The sequence below is a fragment of the Peromyscus leucopus genome, chromosome 7, assembly GCF_004664715.2.
Source record: "Peromyscus leucopus breed LL Stock chromosome 7, UCI_PerLeu_2.1, whole genome shotgun sequence".
Classification (NCBI taxonomy): domain Eukaryota; kingdom Metazoa; phylum Chordata; class Mammalia; order Rodentia; family Cricetidae; genus Peromyscus; species Peromyscus leucopus.
The window spans coordinates 54,209,631-54,235,414 of NC_051069.1; the positions used below are offsets into that span (position 1 = coordinate 54,209,631).

The window sequence follows — 25,784 nt, forward strand, 5'->3', positions numbered from 1 at the left end:
GAGTTTCGGAGGGCAAAGACCCTATTGTCTACTGGAGGACATTTGTCAGAAGCACCAGCACATAAAAGGTAATAAATCGAGGTGTGCTGATGATCACAGGTAACTGAGACATGCTGTGTTACCTGTGATAGGGAGAGCTGCCATAATGTTCCTGTTAGAATCTCACTGTTTGGATTACTCCTGAAAATGCTTGAATGGCAGGTGGGGTATCAGAAAGCCTCCGCAGCCCTTTTCTGTGTGGAGCCATGGTCTGTGCGGACACTGGCACTTGAGCATCTCTCTGGCCTTTGTCTACATTGTCAACTACTAGCTTCAGAGACCTAGGACATCTCATTTGCCTCCAGAACTCAACCTTGAGAACTGGGGGAAATGGTTCTTAGCACGCCATTCCTCACCAGGCACCCACCCTTCCCGCTGTCTGCATTATGCATTAGTCAGAGTTGCTTGCACCTCCTCACTTAAAGCCCCTGCCAGCCGAGCTGCGAGGAGTCAAGGGGTTTCTGAGAGAAGAAGGCTGCTATTGACTCTCTGGTTTAACTTCAGCTCTGAACACTGGGGCCAACTTAAATTCTTCCTGCTGTGCTTCTGTTGCTGGGCGCCTCTCTTCCTTTGTTTCTCAGCTGAGACGGTAAACAGAGGGTAATGGTTGCCAGCTCTTTTGTGAAGGCTGTGAGCTCCAGACAAGCACCCTGGATGGCTGGGGAAGAAAGACTGCTGAATGACAAAGAAAACAGAAATGACAACAGAAACCCTCTCCCTCGCTGTGGTTGGCTTTTCCCGAGCCTCTGGGTCCTTCCTATCAGTGAGTCCAAAACTGGACTGCTTCTGCAGTAATAACTGTCGAGGAGGAAAGAAGCTGGCTGGCTGGGTGATAAATAGGGAGCCTTTAGCTGTGCTTAATAAACTGCAACTTCATTTGAATGTATTTTTCTCCATTACTAGAAATCAAGCAGGCTCTTAAAGCCAAACATTAAAATGACTTTATGCTTCCCATGTCTTCAACTGAAGTTGGGAGTCCTTCACATGAGAAAACTCACAGGCACTTCCAAAATGCTTAAAGGATAGTGGAAATAGGAATGAAGAAAACAGAATTGTTAGCTGGTATGGTGGATTATGCCTGTGCTCCTAATACTTGAAAATCTGAGGCCAGAAGTTCAAAACCAGCCTGGGCCACATAGTAAGTTTGAGGCCAGCATGAACTATATAACAAAACTCTGTCTCATAAATGAAAGGTTTCCATACCCCGATAATTGGTTTCTCCACTGATGCAATAAATCAGATCAGGCTGAATACAAAGTAGGAGAGAAATCACATGTCAGGTCTAGGGATAGTGTCTTAAATACCCTGTAGTTGTGGTCTTGAGCATCTCTGTGGGAAGAGCTGACCCTTGGTGGGCTTTCTGAGGATCCGGGTCTGGAATGGGAGGAGGGGGGCCTGGAGGAGCAGAGATTCTCAACAATAAAACCAAAGGGGCAAGGAACTGGATTATTGTCAAGGTGATCACAGAAGCCCCTCAGACAGCCAAAGGTGAGAAGGTGATGTACATGTTAAAACTGTGGTTCTGAAATGCTACAAGACTGTATGTATGCTGAAACATGCATTTCTAGATTTCATAACTACAGAACTTGGTGTTACTTCGATCCCTCTGCTCTCCTCCCCTCTCTTCCCCTCCTTGTTTGCTGATACCCTGACAATTGTTTTTTAGCTTCATCAGGAATCCATCAGATCAATTTTGACTCAATTGTTCTTTGTTCCTTGACACTGAACAAGGCATTTTGTCCTTCTTGCTTTCCATGAGCGTGCAATCAGAGATTGTTTATTACTTCCATTTCAGAGTGTTCTCAGATACATGGTTGCCCTGCAGTTTTACAGGTGTAAATCAGAGTGCTGATGGTACCTGCTGAGCTTTCTGGGTTCTTGTGTCCTGGAGCAAAGAAAAACAAGACTAGCTGCCAGCATCGTGATGCTTATTAGATTATTTATAGGGCACATGTCATCCCCTACATTTGGAAATACTGGGATTTTTTCTTTGAATGCTGTTCATGAATACACATATGTTACATGGAGCCTGAAGTGGAGAAGTAGTAGAGATTTTCCTCTGCCAATGGTTTCTTTCATATGTTGGTCCTGATGCTCCCTTTCCTGCCCCAGAACTTCTGAGATAGGTGAGGAACAAGGTCACATTTGAACACTTTTCCCAGTGTCAAAAGACAAGCAAGAGGACGTCTCACATTTTCATGCTTCAAACCCAACGTCACCCCAGCTCACCATGTAGATTGATTCATTATTAATTCTAAGTGCAGGGCCCTGGGAAAGGGGTGAAGATAGGCATCACAGAACCCTGAGTATATCATAAGCAAATATTCATTTTAGTGTTGTCATTATGCCTCACAACTATGTAAACTGTTTATTATTGAGAATATTAACAATTTGGAAGGAAAGGCTTCAAATAGCTGATAAACGTAGGAAATCTTTAGTAATGTGAAGTATTAGTGAGTTTCGATTGACCAGTTTGGAAATTATAGTAATGGAACAAAGAAAGGGATTTCTTACTAGAGAAACTTACAAGAACACTATGTGCCTCTCTCTCTCTCTCTCTCTCTCTCTCTCTCTCTCTCTCTCTCTCTCTCTCTCTCTGTGTTGTTGTGTGTGTGTGTGTGTGTGTGTGTGTGACTACGTGCTTGTGTGTGTGTGTCTCTGTGCATGTGTGCGTGTATGTATATGTGCCTGTTTGTGTATGCAGGTTGTACAACTATATTTATAAATTTTAAAATATCATCATTGAATTCTGTATACAGTTGTGTAAATGTTAACATAATTATGTCTAAAATTAAATGCTTTAATGTGTTTAATAAAACACACACTCGGGACTGTTGCTTGAGATAAGATTTGAGGAAGATCTTATTTCACATTGCCTTAGCACTGTTATAGTACTGTTCGTGGTTGAATGGATACCAGAATGCAGTCTGCATGAAGGATGTGTTCTTTTTTCTTTTTCCTTCGGCATGAGAGTTCCATCCAAACCTCTTTCTCATATTAAAGTCCTTTCCTTGATCTGAATAAATATTTTCTCTTCAGGCAGGTCATATTGTAGTTTGTTTAACAAAATAAAGGCAGTGGGCAAGACAAGTGGCCATAATTCCCCAGGGCAGGTGAGCACTGTTATTTCAGTCATAAAGTCCCACTTATTAAAGTGTCTGTCACCAGGGCTTTGGAAGCAGCTGACCTTCTAACCAAAGGGGATATAAAACCAAAGCCTGTTCTTGTCCTTCATCGGAGACCAAGACATCCCCAGCTCCCTTGCTTGAGGCTCAGTGTGTGGCCATCACAGTTGAATCTAGAAAGAATGAGAAGCAGAGCAGGAAGCTGGCTTTTACAACATGGAGCTTTCCATCCTAGTCACAGGAAACCCTTGCATGCCCGAGGCAACACTTCTGTCCCAGTGGTTACCTGGACATTAAAAGGGAAGACTTGGCAGGGAAGCTTCCAGAATGGCCTCCAAGATAAACTGTGCTCATTAGGGTGCGAATGCTGCCATCGTGTGCTTCTGCTTCCTCTGGTTAGCTAACCCAGCTCACTGATTCTTTGTTCAACAGACCCCACCATTGCTCACACATGGGGGGTTATGTCCTTTGCACTTTCTGGATCGGGAACCAAAAAGATTGCCATCAATCATTAGGATGATTTTTGCCCATGTGAACACCTCAGATAGGAGTTTAGTGCTGGGTCGAGAGACTAGGCAAGGAAGTCAGACACACCATGTGGGAGATGCAGCTTTAGTAGATATGAAGAAACACAATGTGGGCCAGGAGCCTAAGCTCTCCAGCCTCAGTCATACCATCCGTTATGTTATGTGGACATAATGGTACTCTATGAGCTCCTGTGAGAATAAAGTAAAGCAATACATGTAATGGTATATGGCCACAATTCGGGCATTTCATGGCCCTTGGTAATATTATTCAGGGTCTCCTGATTAATAGGTTTTGTTGCCACGTTTTGCTCACTCTATAGTGCTTTTTGTGCTTTGCTACCATTTTCTTTTCTCCTACAGGTTGATCTCTGCTGGGTGTTTAGCGGGAAACAAGTAATTTTTGTGTGTAATTAATAGTTCCAAAGTCATTCTGGGAACATAAAGATCACACTTGTATAATATAGAACAACATGGAGCTGAAAAGCAATGGAATGGAAGATGAGATACTTACATTAAAGATCTCCTTAGATGACTGGAAAGGAGTGGAAACGGTAGCTGTCTGAAGTCATTCAACTGGCTAACAATTTGGCCCTCTGGTTTCTGGGCTTTTGCACCTCTGGTCTGATGGGCACCTGTCTTTTTAGCTTCTTTTCTCTTGTTGTATTGTAAACTACTGACTGGGTAACTTGTTCAGTTTATTTGGCTCATAATTCTGGAGGCTGTGATGTCCAAGGGCATGGTGCCAACATCCGGCATGCTGTGTCCTAACAGGACAGAGTGTGAAAGGATGAGCATGAGCCAGCAACAGGAACCTGCTTCTGGGGGAACTAACCCTTTGCAGAGAGACTCACAGTCATCCATTCAGGAAGGTGGGTCTAAGGATGAAATTCCTGTCTGGCCCCACCTGGCAACACTGCTGTACTCTAACAAAAACTTTGGGGAGCCCATTCAAAACTGCAGCACTATTTGCAAAGCAACAGATATTTATTGTAAAAGTGAATGCTGTGAGTTTTAGATTCTCATCGAGTCATAATAGTAGTGTTATTTATGTATTAGTTGAAACAACTGATTGCCCTAGGATCATTGAAAGTCTAGAAATAAGAGAATCAATTTCAATGAAACAGGAACTGGCCTTGGTCTTTGATAGCAGGGAGGTGTGTCTTGAGTTTGGTGTGGCCATCTCTGCAATCTCTTTGAGTTTGATTTTGAGAGTTTAAACTCCAAATCCTCTTATTTAGATCTTCTACATTCTGGTCTTAAAACACCAAAAATTAGTAGCAATCGCATAGAAATTTCTTTCACGTTCTAATTTTTAAAAGATTATTATACATCCTAATATATACCCTTTTTCCTCCTGTGGGTAATTGAACCAAGAGCCTTGTGCACCTGAAACAACTGCTTTACTGCCTAGCTTCATCTGTGGTCCTTTGTTTTGAGATAGACTCCCACTCAGTTGAGCAGGCTGGTCTTGAACTCATTCTGAAATTGAGGCAGGCCTTAAACTTGAATTCTCTTTCATCAGTCTCCTGAGTAGTTGGGATACAGATAGGTATCACCAGGCCTGACTACATAAATATACCTTAAGTTAAGTCCCCTCAGTCAAGTGCAAAGCACCTTTAAAGGCTTAGATGTTGGATTGCCCCATATTCAAGATGTAGAGTTAAAATTCTTCTGAAAGTGCTTCCGTAATCGTGTCCTCTCCTCACATCCCCACCAAAGGAGAAACAAATGGAGAGAAAGTTTCCTTTCTGTTCTTAGTTACCTTGATTCCAAGTGTCAAGAAAATTGATGGAGGAGGGGCTGATTGCTACACAAGGTAGTTGATCACTTACACAACACCTTTTCTTCTCATATGGAAAAAGGTAAAGGAAGGATGAATAATAATTTGAGAAGAGTAGAACCATTATATTTAAAATTAAGAGTAATGTTAATACAATCAAAATCATAGTAAGATTATGTCTTATGACTTTTTCAGAATCTATTTTATTCCTTCCATCACAGGGTCAATACAGAGCCTAGATTTTCATTCTTTATATTTTAATTTCAATTGTCTTTAGAGAGATTACAGAGAATGCCATTGATCAAGAAGTAATTCTATCTCCCACATAGCAATATGTCTTATAGAGTTCATAATTCCACTCATGGTAGAATGTGGAAATACCACCTTAAGGAGAAAGACATCTGCCTCAGTTCCTGACAGACCTTGAACAGCCTCTGGACAGCACCATGAAGCCTGCTCAGAGCTCTCCTCTCCTGTCAGCAGAGCGCTGACTCAGATAAGATTCATCCACAATTAAATGATGCTTGCATGAGAGATGTCAGGCTGGAGGGAGTACCGCCTGTACTCATCACACATTACACCTGGAGAGATTCTTATCCAGAAGGGATGGGAGTTATCAGGATCATAATGAACTCTGCATATATTAGACACAGTCAGTTCTGAGACTGCTCAGCAGCAGGATTGGCCACACGCCTGTCTGTCACCTGCTCTCTTAAAGGATGTGGAGTTTCCACAACTTACATTCCTCATCCTGAGAGCTTCATTTTTCTGTTGACCTACCTGGGAATCTAAATATTCATTTTTGTTTAAACACATCAGGGTTAGGGAATCATGGTCATCTCTCCCACCTGACTTAACTTTGTACTGAATGCTTCCAATACATCTCAAATTATTTCAAACTGAAGGTTTTACTCTGTGACTTTTTATCTAAGTTAACTGGTTGATTATGACTTTTTTTTTTGGTTAAAGTACTTTTATAGTCAGTTTGGTGATAGACATAAGCTAGTATATTACAGTTATTGGGAGTTCCCTTGGGGTTCTGTAAGTCTTGAAATTGCATATTCTATAATAATTGCTCATTTCTTAGTTCTTCCAAAAGAAAAACTAAGGCTTTGCCAACAAGTTCAGATGTTCTGAATGATGTAAGCACCTAACCCCCACAGAAAATGTTTTAAAGCACCATCCTGAAGAATAATTTGTATATATGTTTATCTTTAAACATACTAAAATATAAATAGTAGATGAACACACAAAATATAAAGATGACCATATTATCTTCTTTGGAGTATATAGTTCTGTAGGATTCAGTCAGTATATGAACACTGATGTTTGCAACTTAAGCTAATGGCCTTAAGAAAGAAATAAAAGGACACTGTATCACATAGATGTGAACATGTAAAATGGAAATTAAATTTAAATTGATCTATAGGGAGAAGAAATAGAACAAAAAATTTATTTTAAATTTTCTCCCCACATCAAAAGTTTCAAAAGCATCAGGTTGATATGTATTGAGTCTTATTGTTACATATTCTATATGACTTTTATGTCATACAATTACACACCTGATTAGGTGGTTTGCTTCATGACTACTTAGCAAGAGATTAGTATTATAATAGCCAGGAACAGAAAGAAGTTTTGTTATTTTAAAAAAAAAAAAAAACTAGAATGAAATAACCAAAAACTATTTCATAGCAAAACCAGATAATTTAATTATCAGATAATGTTTCTTGATGGTTTCAGAAAAAACAGGAAGACTTAAAGATGCCTTTAAGGACTTTGTAGACCACATGGCTTTCATCTGAGATTCTATGAAAGAATGGTCAATAAGCATGCTCTTTGAACCCCAAGAAAATTACTTTGAAATGCTGCATTCAATATAACCACCTATTTTTAGCCTGAGACTTCTGCACTCAACCAGACATCCCTTGGAGTATGTTGTGGATTGTCATCTCAGCTCACAGCGCCACCATTTCACATCTGAGCAAAGGCGCTGTTGCTCGCCACTGCCCATGGCTCTTTTTCTTTGCATCCCTGACTCTGGACACACCACCTTCAGGTTCTCTTAAACCAGAAGATGTGAACCTCTGCCCTGTGAACCAAACTGCAGAACATCTTAAAACAATAATTCAGGAGATGTAGCAAAATGAAGAGCATTCCTGCTGTGCTATCTATTAGTATTTATCAATTTGAATACTTTCTTGAGTGCCAAATATTTATTCTTGTAGAGCACATACATATGAGTCAAAAGGAATATGCCCCAATACAGGGTCAAGAATATTTAGTTTAAATAACTTCTCTCTAGTCCTACAGTTTCTAATGTGAGTAATGGAAGGGTGACATTGTTGTCAAAGGGGCTCTGAGAGATGACATTTTCTTTTTGATGTGGAATGTGGTGGTTCTTAAAAAACAACAGTGTAGCCTGGTGGATTCTTGAAGTGTTTGGCACACGGACTGTTCTGTTTCTAAATTTATATCATTTACTCATGTCTCCTAGGATTTGCTAATAGCACACAGACATTCAAAAGCAAGCTTCTGAGCTCATATTTGTAATGTCTGAGTGACATTTGCTCAAAGTGGTCAAATCACCAGGGCTCCTTTCTTGAGTGGGGGAAAAAAAGAGGAAATGGGAGGCATGTTAAACAAAATAGAAATCTATTCGAAAGGAGCATTCAGACCTGAACCCTTTGGGAGATGAGTTTGGTAAAAGGTTAAACAAACCTTCCCTCACTCTTGTGGGAGCTTAAAATAAATTCCATCCCATTCATGTCAGCCTTCTTGTACAGCTGTCCCTAAACATCTGCTGTGGATGCTCCCCCTCACAGTTTACATATGCTTGTGTAAACTATTTATTTGTAATACATAATTAGCAGTAAAGTGTATACTTGGTTTTTAACTACATATACTCAGGGGTGGACTCGGAGAAAACTCTTTAACTATGTGAAATGAGTCTATGAGGTTTAAAGCTTGCCAGAGCAACAATCCCACTTCTTGTTCTGCAGCTGTTGATCGTAAGGGTTGTTTTAATGTGTTTGGGTTATTGTAGCTTAGGGTAGAATTGTGGAGTTGTGCTGAGACCTCCATCCAGGGCAGAGCTTGTCAGCCCCTGCCCTGTGAACCACACTGCAGAATAAAATCAGCCTTCAGGGCTATGGAGAAGTGTGGCTGCCCAGATACTCGGAAGCTGCAGTCTTCATAGACATGCAGAGAAAATTAAGCAAACCTCTGGAGACACAACCCTGAGTTGACCTGGAAAGATCAATCTTCCAAGGTCTTGATTTTGTTGGCAGAATAAATGCTCCCATAAAGTGTGAGATCCAACTGAGGTTGGGTGAAGACTGCACAACACTAGTTCTTGGGAGCAAATGGGGATCCTAGCTGTCAGGGTGACTGATGGTCTTGCCACATGTGAATGCTTTGTTGAGAAATGAGGTCAGATGGTTCCACCAGCAGCAGCAGGAGGTTCCTTTATTCTCTGTTGTAAGCAAGGAGCTAAGAACCCATTAGGTTAACTTACTGGAGATGGGAACCGTCTCAGCACTAACAAAAGGGAGCCCCATTTGTTGAAGGTCCAGAATTGACCTTCTCGGGGGAACCTTTGAGTGGCAGTAGAAACACTCTGGGCAGTCACCTTTATAAAGGGACTTGGTTGGATCTATCCTTCTCCAGATAACGGCACTAGTTCCTCTAATCAAGTGCTTCTGGAGTCAGCATTGTGATGGCCAGCCCATGTGATTCCATAGAGTCATCTGTGGCCTACTTGTCCTGGTGTTGTGTCAACAGCAAAAGATTTACATTGTCACCCACTATTCTCTGGAGGTAAGCTTCCTGTGGAGAAAAAATTGACCCCAATTAATACATACTGTTCTAATCTGATAATTTTCTGAACCTTATTAGACAGTAGAAATGTATTGAGTACTTAGCTACCTTGGGAGGACAGTGTTTGGTGTGGGTGACAGTAACTTCCCTTAGAGATAGTCTCATTCTTTTTGTAATTCACAGTCAAGTTGGATAATGCTATTCAAACAGCTTAATGGGGAAAAATGTTTAGAATAATATCTAGTGCTACAAAGAAAATATCCTGAGGCTATCCAACAGTTAGGCCTGGGAGTCAGTTGTATGCCCGTGTTTTCATGGTGGCATGGTGGTTAGGGAAGAGAGTTAAACTCGGGAAGCATGTGAAAGACAACAACAAAAACAGTGTGAAGGCCAGTGGTCTGCAGGCAGACAAAGGTTTGAAATAGTGCCCAAGACCAGTGCCAGAGTTACCCCCATCCCTCAGCTATATGGACAACTTTGGACTTTGTTGCTCTGGAAGCTTTAGAAAGGCTTTGACAGGAGGCCAGCTGACCTGGTGGCTGAGATGTGCTGAGGGTCAGGTGTGTGGCTGTCTGGGGTAGCAGGAGTGCAGGGGATGGGCTGAGCAGATGCACCAGGCTAGTGGGAGAGCTGGAGCACCTGGATGCTGCCCTCCTCTGCCTGGCATCCTAGCATTCTCCTTTTTGTTCTGTCTGAGGTCTGATCTGATCTGCCCCGAGGTCCTGGCTTTGAACCTGTGCTCTGCTCTCATTTCTTTGTAAACTGGTATGTTTGAAACTTTTCCACATCTGGCTTTCATTTTCAAAAATGATACCAGGAGTGAGATCAGAAGAAAAACAAGCTCTTCTTTGGTAACTGAACTTTTTCTGTTGTGGTGGTTTTATATACTTCTTGTTTGGGTTGGTTTGGACAGGGACTTCATGTAACCCAAACTGGTCTGCAGTTCCTAGTCATCCCGTCTTGATTCCTTAGTTGCTTAAGTAACAGATTAACTTTATTTCCAATACTCATCTCTCAGGAAGTCCCTTCGCTACCAGACTGAATGCTCAGATTCATATAAGGAACAAGATTCACGGAGCTCCAGAGGAACCAATCCCACACCTCTTTTGCTGAGCTCACATGCCAGCTCTTCCTTAATCCCCAGGACAGAATCTGCCCTCAACACTTGTCCTAAGCTCTGTGGCAGAGCCTCCAGGGGATAACGCTTGTTCAGGCCTCTTTTGAGGGGCTGGGTGCACTTATGTGCACTCTGTTGGCTGCTGATTTGAAGCACAATGCTAAATCACCCATTCATGCTCTTGAGCCTGAGGATTATTTCCCACAACAGAACCCATCAGTCACCGGAATTTTGACGTGGAGGATGGGCAAGCTGAAGGAACCAAGTCTACACTGGGCCCTTTGCTGAGACACACTTGTCAGTGACGACAACCTGAGACTAGACTGACAAACTAGATAAAGAGCGAATTTCTAGATGGTGTTTCCAGGTCCACATAAAAGCTGGTTCAAATCCCTGGGGATTGTTTCTTGCTCTGTACCTCTAAATAATTCCTCCTGACCCTGCTTGTTATGTTGCATCTCTCACAGAGTTCTCCTCTTTCTGTGTGAGGTTGCTTGGTTAGCTCATCCCATCGCTCATCTTATGCCAATTGTTACCTTGAGATAGCCTTCACCATATGCTGATACACTATTTCTTAGTTTCTCCCCATCTGTCCATTCTCAACCTTTATGAGGCAACAGAAAATATATAATCAAGTTATAGCAAGCTCAGTATCTCTTATCTCCTTAGATTCATTTAGCAACAATTACACAGTGTTTATCTACCAAAGCAGAACTCAGTGTTCTACATTACACTCTGGTATAAATGTTTGTCCAAATGGACAAGTGCATTCAACCAAGTCCACTTGCTTCTGTGGTGTCCTCTGTCCAGGAGAAGACCTGACCTTTGTATAACCTTGGAAAGATTCAAAACCAAGTTATTTTTCAGTTAGCACATCTACAGGATTCAGTTCTTTCTGAAAACGACACTCATCATCTTTTTCTTCATCTGTGGAAAAGGACACTCATAATCCTTTTCTTCATCTGTGTCTGATAAACACACACACCTGTGGTTGCACACACCTTTAATCCCAGCACTCAGGAGGCAGAGGCAGGGAGATCTCTGTGAGTTTGAGGCCAGGCTGGTCTACAGAGAGAGTTCCAGGACAGGCTCCAAAGCTACACAGAGAAACCCTGTCTTGAGCCAACACACACACACACACACACACACACACACACACACACAACCTTTCTTCCTGCCCCACAGGACTTCCTTTCTTCACAAGAAAGAGGCCTGCTGTCATACCAATTCCTCTCATATTCCTCTTCCTGATTCCCAATGTTACTAATCACATAGTTTTTTCCTTAAAGGAGAACCAGTTCTTGTAACCGGAGGCAGAGCTGTCCCATACACCCGATTACACCAAGCAGTTACTTCCCAAATTACTACACAGAGGCTTATATTAATTATAAATGCTTGGCTGATGGCTCAGGCTTATTACTAGTTAGCTCTGACATTTTAATTAACCCATATTTCTTATCTATGCTTTGCCACATGGTTCATGGCTTATTACCTCATTTTCTACATGTCTTGCTTCCTCTGTAGCTGGCTGGTATCTGCCTTGACTCCACTCTTCTTTATCTCCTTACTCAGTTTGATTGTACTGCCTAACCTTATCTTGCCTTGCCATTGGCCAAAACTGCTTTATTATCAACCACTGAGAGCAACACATATTCACAGAGTACAGAAGAACATCCCACAGCAAGTTCTGGCACTTGGGATGGATGATTAAAGACACCTTTTAGAAGAACAGCAGGGACACATGGAGAGGAGACATCTACTGTTTCAGAATCCATCACAAGGATTCTGAGGGTCCCCAGAGAGCACCCTCCCTCTCAGCTGCATTTGCCCCAACAACTATTGGAATTGATACTATTTAAGGATATTTGTCCCACTGTAACACTTTGGCTCTTTCTCTTTTACACAGTTATTACAAAGTAAACAGTATCATTGTGTAAAGGCTTACTTTATTGTGCCTTTTGTTTTAAATTTGAGTCTAAGAGAATGCTAATGTGTTTACTGTTTGCCTTCTGTAAGAGATGCCACCAGAGGAAAACTGAAATGGGGACCAGGCAGCCAAGCACAGGAACAAATGATATTCTCTCCATACATTTTTTTCTTACACTATGATGAATTTTTTTCTCCAGAGAGAAGAGTGATTTCTGAAAGCCTTGAACAACATGCTAATCTTTCTTTCTGATAGTCCCTGGTTGAATTACCCCTGTATTTGTAGCATTTCCTGATGAAATGATACTTGACATTAACCAGTGTTGTATGGAAATATTTCCAGCACCTGGGGAGGAAATAAAGGAGGGAATTCATAACCTGGGCCTGAGTAGCCATTTTCTTCTGAATGAACTTGAACAATTCTTGCTTCATAGTAACTGACTTTTCCTAAGAGGTCACTCTGAGACAATAAAACGCTTTGCGACAGTGGCAATAAGTTAGAATTTATAATGCTGTTAGTAAGAGAAGTATAATTTTTGGGCTGGTTGGCAAAATCAACTGTGGGCTTTGGGATTTCTATCTTCATGTTGCGCAATAATAGGTCTTGTGAATTGAATATTCTAGTTATTTAGAAAGCACAGATTAGAGGAGCACTCAGGAGAAGCAAGCAAAATTTTCCAGATGGAGAAAATATGAAATTAGTATTTGGTTTAACATCTCAGAGCAATTGGGGTAATTTTGATTTGGCTAAGTAAAAATAGATAATGCAAATTTTAAAAATATCTGGATTATTCACCAAGTTGTGTTTCCTATGTCTGATTTTGTATCTGGAAGAATGGTGTACATTCTGTGATTGCTGCTTTTTCATAGGATTAGAAAATACTGTCAGAACTGTGGAGCCGCTCTCCTTCAGCTAAGCAGAGGGGTGTTTGGGGAACGGGTATTGGGGCACTTTCTTGGGACATAATGCTCAACTTAGTTAAAATGAGAACTCATATCCTATGGTGCAAAGGGAGAATAAGATCTGGCGGCATCTGGGCCACCCCAGAGCTCTCTGCCAGTGCTTCCCCAGCCTCAATCTACAGCACACTTTATTCTGTCCACACTGCAGACATTTGTGAGGGGGAGATCAGGGCTGCAGGGGCATAGGTATGTGCTAGAACTGCAAGATGTACCACAGGAATCACACTTTACATGGTGTATGTTCAACAATACATGAAAAGTCTAGTCATGTGAACAAAACAATGTTTTGGTCAATGACAGAGTGTGCCCACTTAAAAACAGTGTTTTCATGAGATTAAAATGGCTCCAACAAATTTTCATCACCTGGCAACATTGTAGCTGTCATACATTGTAGCATGATGCAGTTCTTACAGGCTGCCATGACTCTGGGATAAGCAGACATGCCCTGCACACGCAGTTACAGAGCATTAACAGACAGTGATGGTGTAAATAAATGACCGTGATCCTGGGTTATGTATTTACTATGCTATACTTCTTGTCATTGCTTTAGAATATACTCTGTCTACTGAAAAGATAGTGTGCAGGGAAGCAGCATGCCCTGTTAGCCAGCAGCAGCCTTGGGTGCTGCATCTCATGACTGTTTCTCAGGACACACTGTGGCTAAAGGATGAGTGGCTGTATTTACTGCATTCTGACTGCCTAATGTGGGAATTCTTCTAATGGTGAATGCAAACACTAAACCTGTAGCATGTTTCATCCAGAGAGAGCAATGCAATACTATTTCTTATATATGGCTCAGCACAGGAAGGGAAAGACTTATTTGGGAACAGCTTAAAGGCTGCAAGGAATTCTAGTTTAAATATTTTTACCTATGCCCTGCCACTGTTTCTGCAAGTTTTCTAAGTTGTAGTGCTGATTTCTCTCATATTCATTTTAATTTTTTTGTAATTATAATGACATTACACACACACACACACACACACACACACACACACACACAAACACTTCCTTAGCTTTCGTGGTATCAGAAGGTGTCATACAAGCTCCCAAGGGTGGGAAGCAGTTAATAGTCATACTCAGATATGCTGCCTATAATCCAGAAAGACCAGCAGGTCAAGATGACCCCGAGGGTGTGGCGGAAGCATGCTCATTGTGTCTTCTCCTTGGAGCCTGTAGTAGAGTTCTGTTGTATGCAGACCAGCTCAGCTTCACTAAATGAAAGGTGAATCTTTGCCCTTTTAAGACACTTGAGCAGACACTGTAAGAAGGAGAAATGGTGGCCTAGCACTTCCATGCCTGTGCCCAGTCCAGTGTCTGCTCTGAGTGACACTTGATAACTGAAACATAAGGGAGAAAATAATACACTAAGATCACCAAAGTTCAAACTGCAGAGTAGAAGCCCTCCAATGGGAAGCCTGGGCTAGGCCTTCTGGGAATTCATTAGAACTCTGAATCCTTAGAGCCACTGGCCCTAGGCCAATAGTCAAAAACTCAGAAAAAGAGACAAGAAATCTGGTGCTAACAGGTCCAGTGTTGGCTCTGATGCACACTGGAAACTGCTGAGGTAGTTCATAGACTGGACCTCGGAAGGTAAGTGCAATTTGTAAACAAGCTTGACAGGCCTGAGCAATGATAGGAGGCAAGAGCAGTATTGGTGTCAGGTTCACACTGGAGATCTGAGGGCCCTTTTCAGCCGTGGGACTGGCAAACCATATGATCTTGTCCACAGTATGTAAGCTGCTGTCTTTCTTTTGTGGTAAAACTACAGTGTTAGGTTAGTTCATTTGAAGACATCTTTGGCTGTAATGTTCATTGACTTTAAGTGGCTTTGGTTCAATACATCAATATATGATCTGTGATAGCATTGTCACATTAATGATTGGTGATTCAAATAGCGACTATCATATCCTGTATTATCTCTAATGTGTGCGCGTGCTGAAGTATGCCTATATATGCACGCGCGCGCGCGCACACACACACACACACACATGTACACACACACACTGTACACTTTTCTCTTCTTTTCAGGCAGTCATTAGCATGAGGCAAACAGCACAGCTTTATTCCCTCGTGTGTCATGCAGGCAGTCTATAACTGACTTCAGGAGCAAGGGCCCGGAGTGCCGAGCAGTCCCAAGCAATCCACAAAGGCAGATGTAGGGAATTCAAGTTAGGTCTGCTTTGGGATCATAAGCCCCAGGACAGCATGTCACTGAACAGGCCTGTCTCTTCAGTGATGCTGACTTCACCCATTGGTGTGGGCTTTGTGAATGGTAGTTTTCATAGGAAGGATGCCCCGCATGGCTAAGGGCAAACCAATGGTGTTCACTGATTTCCTGTTTTGTGTTATTGTTCCTGAACTTCTAAGTAATTAGAATGTCAGTTAGTGTTTGTGGAACTGTTTGTTTATCTATTGAGACAGGGTCTTGCCCCATGGGTAAGCTCCCCTCAAGCTCTCTGTGTAGCTCAGGCCAGACTCGATAAACAAGATCCTTCTTTTCTCAGCCACCCAAGTTTGGGATGATGTGTAAAACACTATACCCACCTACTGCTAGACCTTGGGAGTAGCAGTAGGGTCTGCTATAAACTCCATTTGACAGACAAGAAAACAGACTCAATACACAAAACTTGACTCAGGTTTCTCTGGTCATTGGGGTGGGGACACAAATCTTCATAGCCTCGGGCCAAGAATGAAGTATCCTTTTCTTTGACTTGGGTGTGCCATTTTCTATTAGAGAAGAAAATATAGAGTAGACCATGGATCTCCTCTAGTAACTCAGGAGTTCTAGTTTCTAGAATCTACCTTAGTAAATGATGGCTGGTTAAACTCCTATAATTACTTGTGCCAGGAATTGAAGTGCTTTATAGTTTTTTTTTTTTTGGTTTTTCGAGACAGGGTTTCTCTGTGTAGCTTTGCGCTTTCTGCACTCACTTGTAGCCAGGCTGGCTCGAACTCACAGAGATCACCTGCTCTGCTCCGAGTGTGGATTAAAGCGTGCGCCACACGCCGGCTGTGCTTTATAGTTTTAACTCAAATCCTGCTGAGTGGGCACTATTTTTCTCATTTTTCATTAATAAGAGTAACTGAACACTGGAAGGTTAAATAAACTCTTCCAAGAGTTCAGATTTAAACCCAGGCCTGTGTTGAAGAGCATTCTCTGTAACTTAAGCAGCCTTTTGTTGGTGAGAGCTTTTTCACAGGGCACTTCTGATTGGTAACTGGTCAGTCTGGAGCAGTTAGGATACACACATCTTCCCCCAAAGACACCTGTGGAGGAGAAGCTGCATGTGTTGACTTTGCTGCATGTTCCACAGCTTCACACAGTTTACATTTTGAGCACTTTCTGGAGCACAGACTCTCTCTCTCTCTCTCTCTCTCTCTCTCTCTCTCTCTCTCTCTCTCTCTCTCTCTCTTCTTTTCTCATACAATACATCTCAACCATAGCCTCCCAGTAGCCCCCACACATACCTCCCCTTTCTTCCAGATTCACTGGTCCTCCTCCTCTATTTCCCTTCAGAAAAGAGCAGGCCTCCCAAGGATATCAACTGAACACAGCATAACAAGATGCAATAAAACTAGGCACAAACCCTCCTATCAAGGCTGGACAAGTCCACCCAGTGGAAGGAAAAGGGTCCCAAGAGCAGGCAAAAGAGTCAGTGACAACTCCACTCCCACTGTTAGGAATCAACAGGAGCACCAAGCTCCACAACCACAGGGGAGGAACTAGCGAATACCCATGTGGGCTCCATGATTGCTGCCTCAGTCTCTGTGAGCCCCTATGAGCCCTGCTTAGGTTTTGTGGCTGGGTTGGTGTTTCAGTCCCACTACTGGAAGTTGCCTGGTTACAGAAGATGACTGGTTTGGGCTCTAAATCCTCCATTACTAGAATTCCTCATCAGTGTAACACTTGTATTATTCAGTGAGTTTCTATTGTACTAGGTTTCCATGTCACGTGCCCCCAAATGAACCCAATTTCAGTCAATTCTCTCCATACTCTCTCCTTCTACCCCATTTCCCCATCAGATCCCTCCTATTCCCATCTGTTCTATTTCCCCTTCCTGGGGAGACCATCTTTATTCATCCCCTGTAAAGGAAGGTCTGCATGCTCCATCTGAGTCCCACACTGAGATTCACACTCACAGTGAAAAGGGCTGCCTGGGAGTCATGCCAGTCCTGCCTCTGAAAGACAAATGTCTCCAAGATTGATGGCTCAGTGATCTCTTTGGGGATTGTATAAAAATATTGATTATGTTGCTAAGTTGTAGAAAATGGGCTCTGGGGTACAGAAATAGGTGCTTTCTTTAAAATAATCCAGAAGCAGTAGGATAAATCAATGTACAGGGCATCTAAGACATCATAGCTATCATAGCTTCACAAACAGCTTTGGCTTCCATGTGGAAAAGCCAATACCTTGCTGAAATAATAGCAACTGTTATCTTGGCATGCTAAGAACAGAAGCTAGGGTTTTCTTCTAGTGTTTACTTTACAGTTGTACCAAATCCCTAACTTCTAGCACTCATGTATTCCTGAAACCCATGAGGGAAACTGCCAGACAGCGTTTGTGCCAGGTGAGGTTTTGTTTTCCTTCTTCAAAACCACAGACATTAATGTCATAGGAGATATTTGGGGTTTGAAGCTGACAGAGGTACTCTTGCTTAGTGTTTCATTTTTTTTTTTTTAAGTTAAATACAAATTTCCATACACAGTAGTACAAATCTATTTACACCTGCTTTGAAGTATTTCCAATTGTATCGAAAACCACTCATTCTAGTTTATAAGAGAGGAAAAGCAGCAGAGATCTTGCTTAAAGAATAACTCAGTTTTTGAAAGCATCAATTTTGATTAGTTAAGTTGAACAGTCAGTTTCATATGACAGCACTCTCTGCTTTGAAGGATTCATAAAAGGCTTTGAAAAGGTGACCACCCCTAGGTCACGGTAGAAAACTACTCAATGGAGACAATATCCCAGGGAAGTAACCAGAGATTGGAACGGGATGGTCCTCCCAAATGTTGATGAGTGCTCATTCTGAGATTGTCCCATGGTTGGTCAGTGGATGTGATTAGAATGGACATACAGCACAGTATTTACTCTTGTCAGATCCGAGGACTGTGAATAGGGTAATATTTTCCTTCCTTAAGCCCTCAGTTTCCCCTATGGAAACTGCATTTTAAGCTGCTTTTTTAACCCACGTGATTTCTGAATTCTCTCTGTCTTTGTCTCTGTTTTTCTCTGTCTCTGTCTCTCTCTCTTAAGTAAGGTGTGCCACTTGAAATGAAAAATTAAGACCTCTGGTTACATTGGCACTACAAGGTGCTGCTCACTGGACTGGCATGATTGTTTCACGTACAGTGGGTGCTGCCCTGGATTCCAGAGGCAGAACTGGGCACACGTGTGCTTCCTCTCAGCTTTTCTGCAGTAGGAGCTTAGGGCAGGGATGGAAGGACAGGAGAAGCTGAGCACTGGGTCATGGTCCCTCTCCTGCAGTTGTGGACTTCAGGCTCTTCCAGCAGAGGATAGGCCAAACAGCTCCCATGGGCAGCTTCCCAAGTTAACGGGATGAATGGGAAATAAGGCAGAGCCTGGGTTTGTACTGCGGGAACTTCCGGGTTTTCCTGTGAGAGAAGAGAACGTGGCCTTCGCATCCCCTTCTCACAGCCTGCATTGCTGCTCATAGTCACAGTGAGGCTGAGATCAGCACCTCCACTACTTCTAGGCATCTTCAGAGGATGACAAGACAGGTCCATCAGTGCACACAGAATATCATTAAAGCTTCTGGTGGCTTCAGTGTGGGATTGCTGGAGAGGGGGCTACCACACTCAGAGTTTAGTTGTGTGTACAACACAAAATACAAATCATTACCTCTGAAATGCCCAGGAGCCAAATAGTGTGCTTCTTGAACCCCACTGCCTAGCATCACTGGCTGCCACCTGCCTGCTCTTATTTCTGGCTCTCTGAGCAATGGTACAGTTCTGATTATTTATGTTCTCAGCCCATGAGACATTTCTTGATGATACTCAAGGGAGCTGCATGTAAAATTAACTTCTTTTGTAGAGGTTATACCCTCTTTCTGCTTTTCACTGTGGTCTGTGCTGCCCATGAGCCCATGAGGTCCCTGTAATGGACACGCTGTCTCCTCCCTGCTCTTTAGCATTTTCTAGGTGATTCAGCTGGTGACAGCAGCAAGGCACACCGTCCCACAGGAACTCAGCATGCACACACTCCCCTCAACTCCACTCAAACTCACCCTCTGCCACTAGGAAAAGAAAGTTTGATGTTCTACCTAGAAAAGGGTATAATAATATGTACTTTGCCTACTTTGAAACATTTTATATGCTACAAAAATAATGTGTAATGCATTAAAATGTTAAACTTATGCAGAGTTTTTTTTTTTTATTGTAATACCAGTAATTTATAGCCAGAAAGGGGATAAGGAATTAGAGATGCTGGATGGGTTCATGTGTTTTCATCAATAATCTTTATTGACTACTTCAGTAGAAGTAAATTATGTCACCTGTGTGTCAAGAAGCCTGAATTTGTCATCTGGCTTACAGCTGATTCAGTGAGAATGAAGGTATGGTAGAAATGCACACAGACAAGTGACATTAGGAAAACCAAGGGTCTGGGAGCCTGCTTAGCCACATCTACCTGGCAATATTGACTGGGCCAATGGCTTAACCAAGAATGCTAACTTATTTACCTGCCCGTTTTCTAATATGTGATCAGGTTAAATGGTGCCTGATTCAGAATTAAATGCAGTGGGAAACTCGAGAGATGGCTCAATGGTTAAGAGCATTTGCTGCTCTTCCAGAGGACCTACCTATGTCAGGCAGCTCACAACCATCTGTAACTAGAGTTCCAGGAAATTGGCCACCTCTGGACTCCAAGTTACCCGTGCTTATTTGCACATATCCACATGCATACACACATACCTATACATAATGAAAAATAATAAAATAAGTATTTTTTGAAATGCAGCCCAGTGAGAGGCTGAGCAGTGTGCCACCTGAGTCATCTTGCACCTGCAGGGACATCTATGTCTCCATTTCTTCACCCGCCGCAGGGGACTGGCAGGGCCCTGACAGTGCTACTTGGAGTAATAACTCATATTTAGACATTCTGAAGATATGATTAGCAGTATAACCTGATTTAGCAACTCCTTGTTAAATGGCCACTTCCACCCAGTATTTAACAGATTTTACTGATTAAAACGGGAAAATGTTTTTGCCTTTTAATCTGCATGGTCATAAAACTGCAGAGACTGACAAAATTTGGTATTCACTGATAAAAGTAGCTGGAGGTCACTCATGTAATCCCTCATATACTTTTACGAAAGTACGTTTGCTCTCCTTCTGCCTCTGTGATGGATGATAGCCACTAAGGAGTGTCACGTAGGGTGTACATGCAGCTTCTGAAGGAATTGTCACCTGTACTTCATTACACTGGACATTGTTTATTCTTATGACATCGAACTACCTACTCATTTTGATCAGTTTTAAAATACACACAGCAGAAGACAGTAATATGTTGACGCAGACCTTTGTAAGATTATAATTGTGTAAAAGAATCTGAGCAGCCATTGGTAAGTAATGTTCAATGAGAGAAGTGCAAAATGAAATGACGTCTCCACATCCCTCAGTAGTAGACACTTCAAAGCTAAAGATGCAACTGTCCACGTCAATATTTAAATAGAACATTCTCCAATGCAGCCTGGCCACCTTTACCTTAGCCCTTCATTTTCATGCATTCGAAAGCATCTGTCTCTAACCATCATTTTGGGGACTACATCCTATTTTAAGAATGTACTCAATTATTTAATTTTCTATTGATAGTCTTTTAGTATCTTTGGAGTTTTTCTTTTAAAATTTGAACTGTGCAGTAATAAAGATATCTAAATAGCTTCCTAGTATAATTATATAAAAGGCTACTATAGGTCAAAGTTAAATGCATTTGAGGTCTCCAATTATCCATTTCTAAGTTGACCTCCAACATATAATAAATTTGGTGCTCCAAACCAATCCCAAAAGAAGCAGAAAAGAGTCATTTAAGGAAGTCCAATCAAGATAAGGTTAAATCCTGGTGACTTTGAATTCTTTATTATTTGGTAGCAGTGAAGGTTCTGATTTTAGTATTGCTGCTTTACTGAAAAGATTTTACAATAAAGCCTTCTGAAAGCACCGTTTCATAACAGGTTTTTGGCTTTGTGTGTGTGTGTGTGTGTGTGTGTGTGTGTGTGTGTGTGTGTGTGTGTTTCTTTCCCTCACTCTCTTCTGAATTAATCTATATCTTTTCTCTGTGTTTTTCTCCAGGATGGACATGTGATGTGATGGGTGTGACTATGGGACACTGTGTGGGCACAAGGCCTCCTTCTTGCCTCCTCCTGCTGCTCCTGAAGCTGTTGGCCACTGTCTCCCAGGGGTTGCCAGGAACGGGGCCCCTGGGCTTCCACTTCACACAATCCATCTATAATGCTACAGTGTATGAAAACTCAGCAGCGAGGACCTATGTCAGCAGCCAGAGCAGAATGGGCATCACCTTAATAGACCTGTCCTGGGACATCAAGTACAGAATAGTGTCTGGTGACGAGGAAGGTTTCTTCAAAGCTGAAGAGGTCATCATTGCAGATTTCTGCTTTCTCAGGATTAGAACTAAAGGTGGCAATTCTGCCATATTGAACAGGGAAATCCAAGACAATTATTTATTAATCATAAAAGGTTCCGTCAGAGGAGAAGATTTGGAAGCATGGACCAAAGTGAACATCCAGGTTTTAGACATGAATGACCTGAGGCCTCTGTTTTCACCTACCACTTACTCGGTCACTATTGCAGAAAGCACACCACTCAGGACCAGTGTTGCCCAGGTGACGGCGACAGATGCAGACATCGGTTCCAATGGAGAATTCTACTACTACTTTAAAAACAAGGTTGATCTTTTTTCAGTCCACCCCACAAGTGGTGTCATCTCATTAAGTGGACGATTAAATTATGATGAGAAGAACAGGTATGATCTAGAAATCTTAGCAGTGGACCGGGGAATGAAACTCTATGGCAATAATGGAGTCAGCAGTACTGCTAAGCTTTATGTTCACATTGAACGCATAAATGAACATGCTCCAATTATCCATGTGGTCACTCACATCCCTTTCTCATTGGACAAGGAGCCAACATATGCAGTAGTGACAGTTGATGACCTGGACGAGGGGGCCAATGGAGAGATCGAATCTGTGTCCATCGTGGCTGGAGATCCTTTGGATCAGTTCTTCCTGGCCAAAGGAGGAAAGTGGATGAATGAGTATAAAGTCAAGGAGAGAAGGAAGGTAGACTGGGAAAGCTTCTCTTATGGCTACAACCTCACTCTTCAAGCAAAAGACAAAGGGTCACCTCAGAAGTTTTCAGAACTAAAGACAGTCCACATTGCCAACCCCAAGAGAGACAGCACCCCGGTCAGGTTTGAAAAAGATGTGTATGAAGTCAGCATAAGTGAGTTTTCCCCTCCTGGTGTCTTGGTGGCCATAGTCAAGGTGAATCCTGAGCCACTGGATGTGGAATACAAACTATCTCCTGGGAAGGATGCAGAATACTTCAAAATTAACCCTCGGTCAGGCCTGATTGTCACAGCACAGCCCCTGAATATAGTGAAGAAAGAAGTTTATAAGCTGGAGGTAACAGATAAAGAAGGAGATGTGAAGGCACAAGTCACCATTGGGATTGAGGATGCCAATGACCACACCCCAGAATTCCAGCAGACACTGTATGAGACTTTTGTGAATGAGAGTATTCCTGTTGGAACAAATGTCCTGACAGTGTCCGCCTCTGATAAGGATAAAGGAGAAAATGGCTACATCACTTACAGCATTGCCAGCCTGAACCTTTTACCATTCGCCATTAACCAGTTCACGGGTGTGATCAGCACAACTGAAGAGTTAGATTTTGAATCCTCCCCAGAGACCTACAGGTTCATCGTGAGAGCATCTGACTGGGGCTCCCCATACCGCCATGAAAGCGAGGTGAATGTGACCATTCGGGTGGGAAATGTCAATGACAACATCCCTCTCTTTGAAAAAGTGGCTTGTCAGGGAGTCATTTCATATGACTTTCCTGTTGGGGGCCACATCACAGCTGTCTCTGCGATAGATATTGATGAACTCGAACTTGTAAAGTACAAAATCATTTCTGGAAATGAACTTGGATTCTTTTATTTAAACCCAGACTCTGGTGTTTTACAACTTAAAAAGCCACTGATGAATTCCGGCATTAAAAATGGTAATTTTGCCCTCAGAATCACAGCTACAGATGGGGAAAATTTTGCAGACCCCATGACCATTAACATCTCAGTCCTCCACGGGAAAGTGTCTTCAAAGAGCTTCAGTTGCAGAGAAACTCGTGTGGCTCAGAAATTGGCAGAGAAGCTGCTCATTAAAGCAAAAGCTAATGGAAAACTGAATCTAGAAGATGGGTTTCTTGACTTTTATTCAATTAATAGGCAGGGACCACATTTTGACAAGTCTTTTCCCTCTGATGTGGCTGTGAAGGAGGATATGCCAGTTGGAACTAACATCCTGAAGATTAAAGCATATGATGCTGACTCTGGCTTCAATGGCAAGGTGCTGTTTACAATATCAGATGGAAATACAGACAGTTGCTTCAATATTGATATGGAAACTGGACAACTGAAAGTCCTTATGCCCATGGACCGAGAGCACACGGACCTCTATCTCCTCAACATAACCATATATGACCTTGGAAAGCCACAGAAATCCTCGTGGCGATTGCTGACTGTCAATGTGGAGGATGCGAATGACAACAGCCCAGTGTTCCTTCAGGACAGCTACTCGGTCAGCATTCTTGAAAGTTCAAGTATCGGCACTGAGATTATCCAAGTGGAAGCAAGAGACAAAGACCTGGGCTCTAACGGTGAGGTAATGTACTCGGTTTTGACAGACACACAGCAGTTCACCATCAATAGCTCAACTGGAATTGTTTCTGTAGCTGATCAACTGGACAGGGAATCCAAAGCCAACTATTCTTTGAAAATAGAAGCCAGAGACAAAGCAGAAAGTGGCCAGCAACTGTTTTCTGTTGTCACCCTGAAGATCTTTCTGGATGATGTCAATGACTGCTCCCCAGCTTTCATCCCCACTAGCTACAGTGTGAAGGTTCTTGAAGATCTCCCTGTTGGTACAGTCATTGCTTGGCTTGAGACTCAGGATCCTGACCTTGGATTAGGGGGTCAAGTGCGTTACTCTTTGGTTAATGATTATAATGGGAGGTTTGAAATAGACAAAGCAAGTGGAGCCATCCGCTTGAGCAAAGAGCTGGACTATGAGAAGCAGCAATTCTACAACCTTACAGTCAGGGCCAAAGACAAAGGGCGGCCTGTCTCTCTGTCATCAGTTTCTTTTGTTGAGGTGGAGGTGGTGGATGTCAATGAAAACCTCCATATGCCCTATTTCCCAGACTTTGCTGTTGTTGGATCTGTAAAAGAAAACTCACGGATTGGAACAAGTGTGCTGCAGGTGACTGCCCATGATGAGGATTCTGGTAGGGATGGAGAGATCCAGTACTCCATAAGAGATGGCAGTGGTCTTGGGAGATTCAGCATAGATGATGAGAGCGGTAAGTTTAATGTTTTGTGCTCAATGTGTCCTCTCACCTCTATTTGTTGGTTTTGGAGGACGGATATGAATCAGGGCACTGGAGCAGATGGGGAAGATTCTCTATTAGAGGGGACATGACACAGAGCCTGATCCACATCTTAGAATGGCTTGGTTTCTAAGTAGCTCAGTCTACACAGTCCCCAGTGAGTCGCCTGTCTGTGTTGTGTTGTTTCTCCTTCTCCCCATGGCTGTTAGGAGGTTGTCTTCAGAGAAGTTTTACATTGTTGTTTCCCCTGGTGATTGTATTCCTGACCCTCACCAAATGAATGGTCCTGATACAGCAATTTTATTCAAATTAGCTTTAAATTAGAAGTATGAAATTGATTTTCAAATGCATCTTACATATGAATCTTTCCCTTTATAGTAAAGCTTTGCCTTAGGAAATCATTGCCTGGTCTTTCATGTTGAATGCCTACATCCAGCCCTTGAACAATAGGCACTCATACTCTGACATGAGCATGTGACTTAAGAAGCATTTTTGTAAAAGAAAAGAACCGTGTCATAAATTCTATTCATAAAAACTTGGGTATAAGACACCTTTAATGTTAATGGTTTATTTTTTATATCTTTTTTCTTTTATTGAAATATTTTTAATCTAATATATCTTGATTATGGTTTCTTTTCCTTCTGCTCCTCCAGTTTTTTCTCTCCATCTTCTCTCCCATCTGGATCCACCCCATTTCTGTCTCTCATTAGAAAACAAACAGACTTCTAAGGATAATAATAAAATAAAACAAGATAAGACAAAAACACATCAGAATAGAACAAAATAGGCAAACAGAAGGAAAAGAACCCAAGAAAACACAGATACAAGAAACATAAATAGACACAGAGACC

The 25,784-nt window shown here is 42.2% G+C and overlaps 1 protein-coding gene across 5 annotated transcripts in view; it reads left to right on the plus strand.

The window, feature by feature from the left end:
* Fat3 (FAT atypical cadherin 3) overlaps nt 1–25,784 on the plus strand; it is a 602,516-nt gene that overhangs the window by 98,891 nt on the left and 477,841 nt on the right. For all 5 annotated transcript variants that reach the window (XR_005091996.1, XM_037207739.1, XM_037207740.1 and 2 more), the window contains exon 2: nt 21,601–24,906. Coding sequence is in view for 4 of the 5 variants with exons in the window: in XM_037207739.1 (XP_037063634.1) it covers nt 21,618–24,906 (3,289 nt within the window). In the remaining variant the exon portion in view is untranslated. The remainder of the gene's footprint in view (nt 1–21,600; nt 24,907–25,784) is intronic.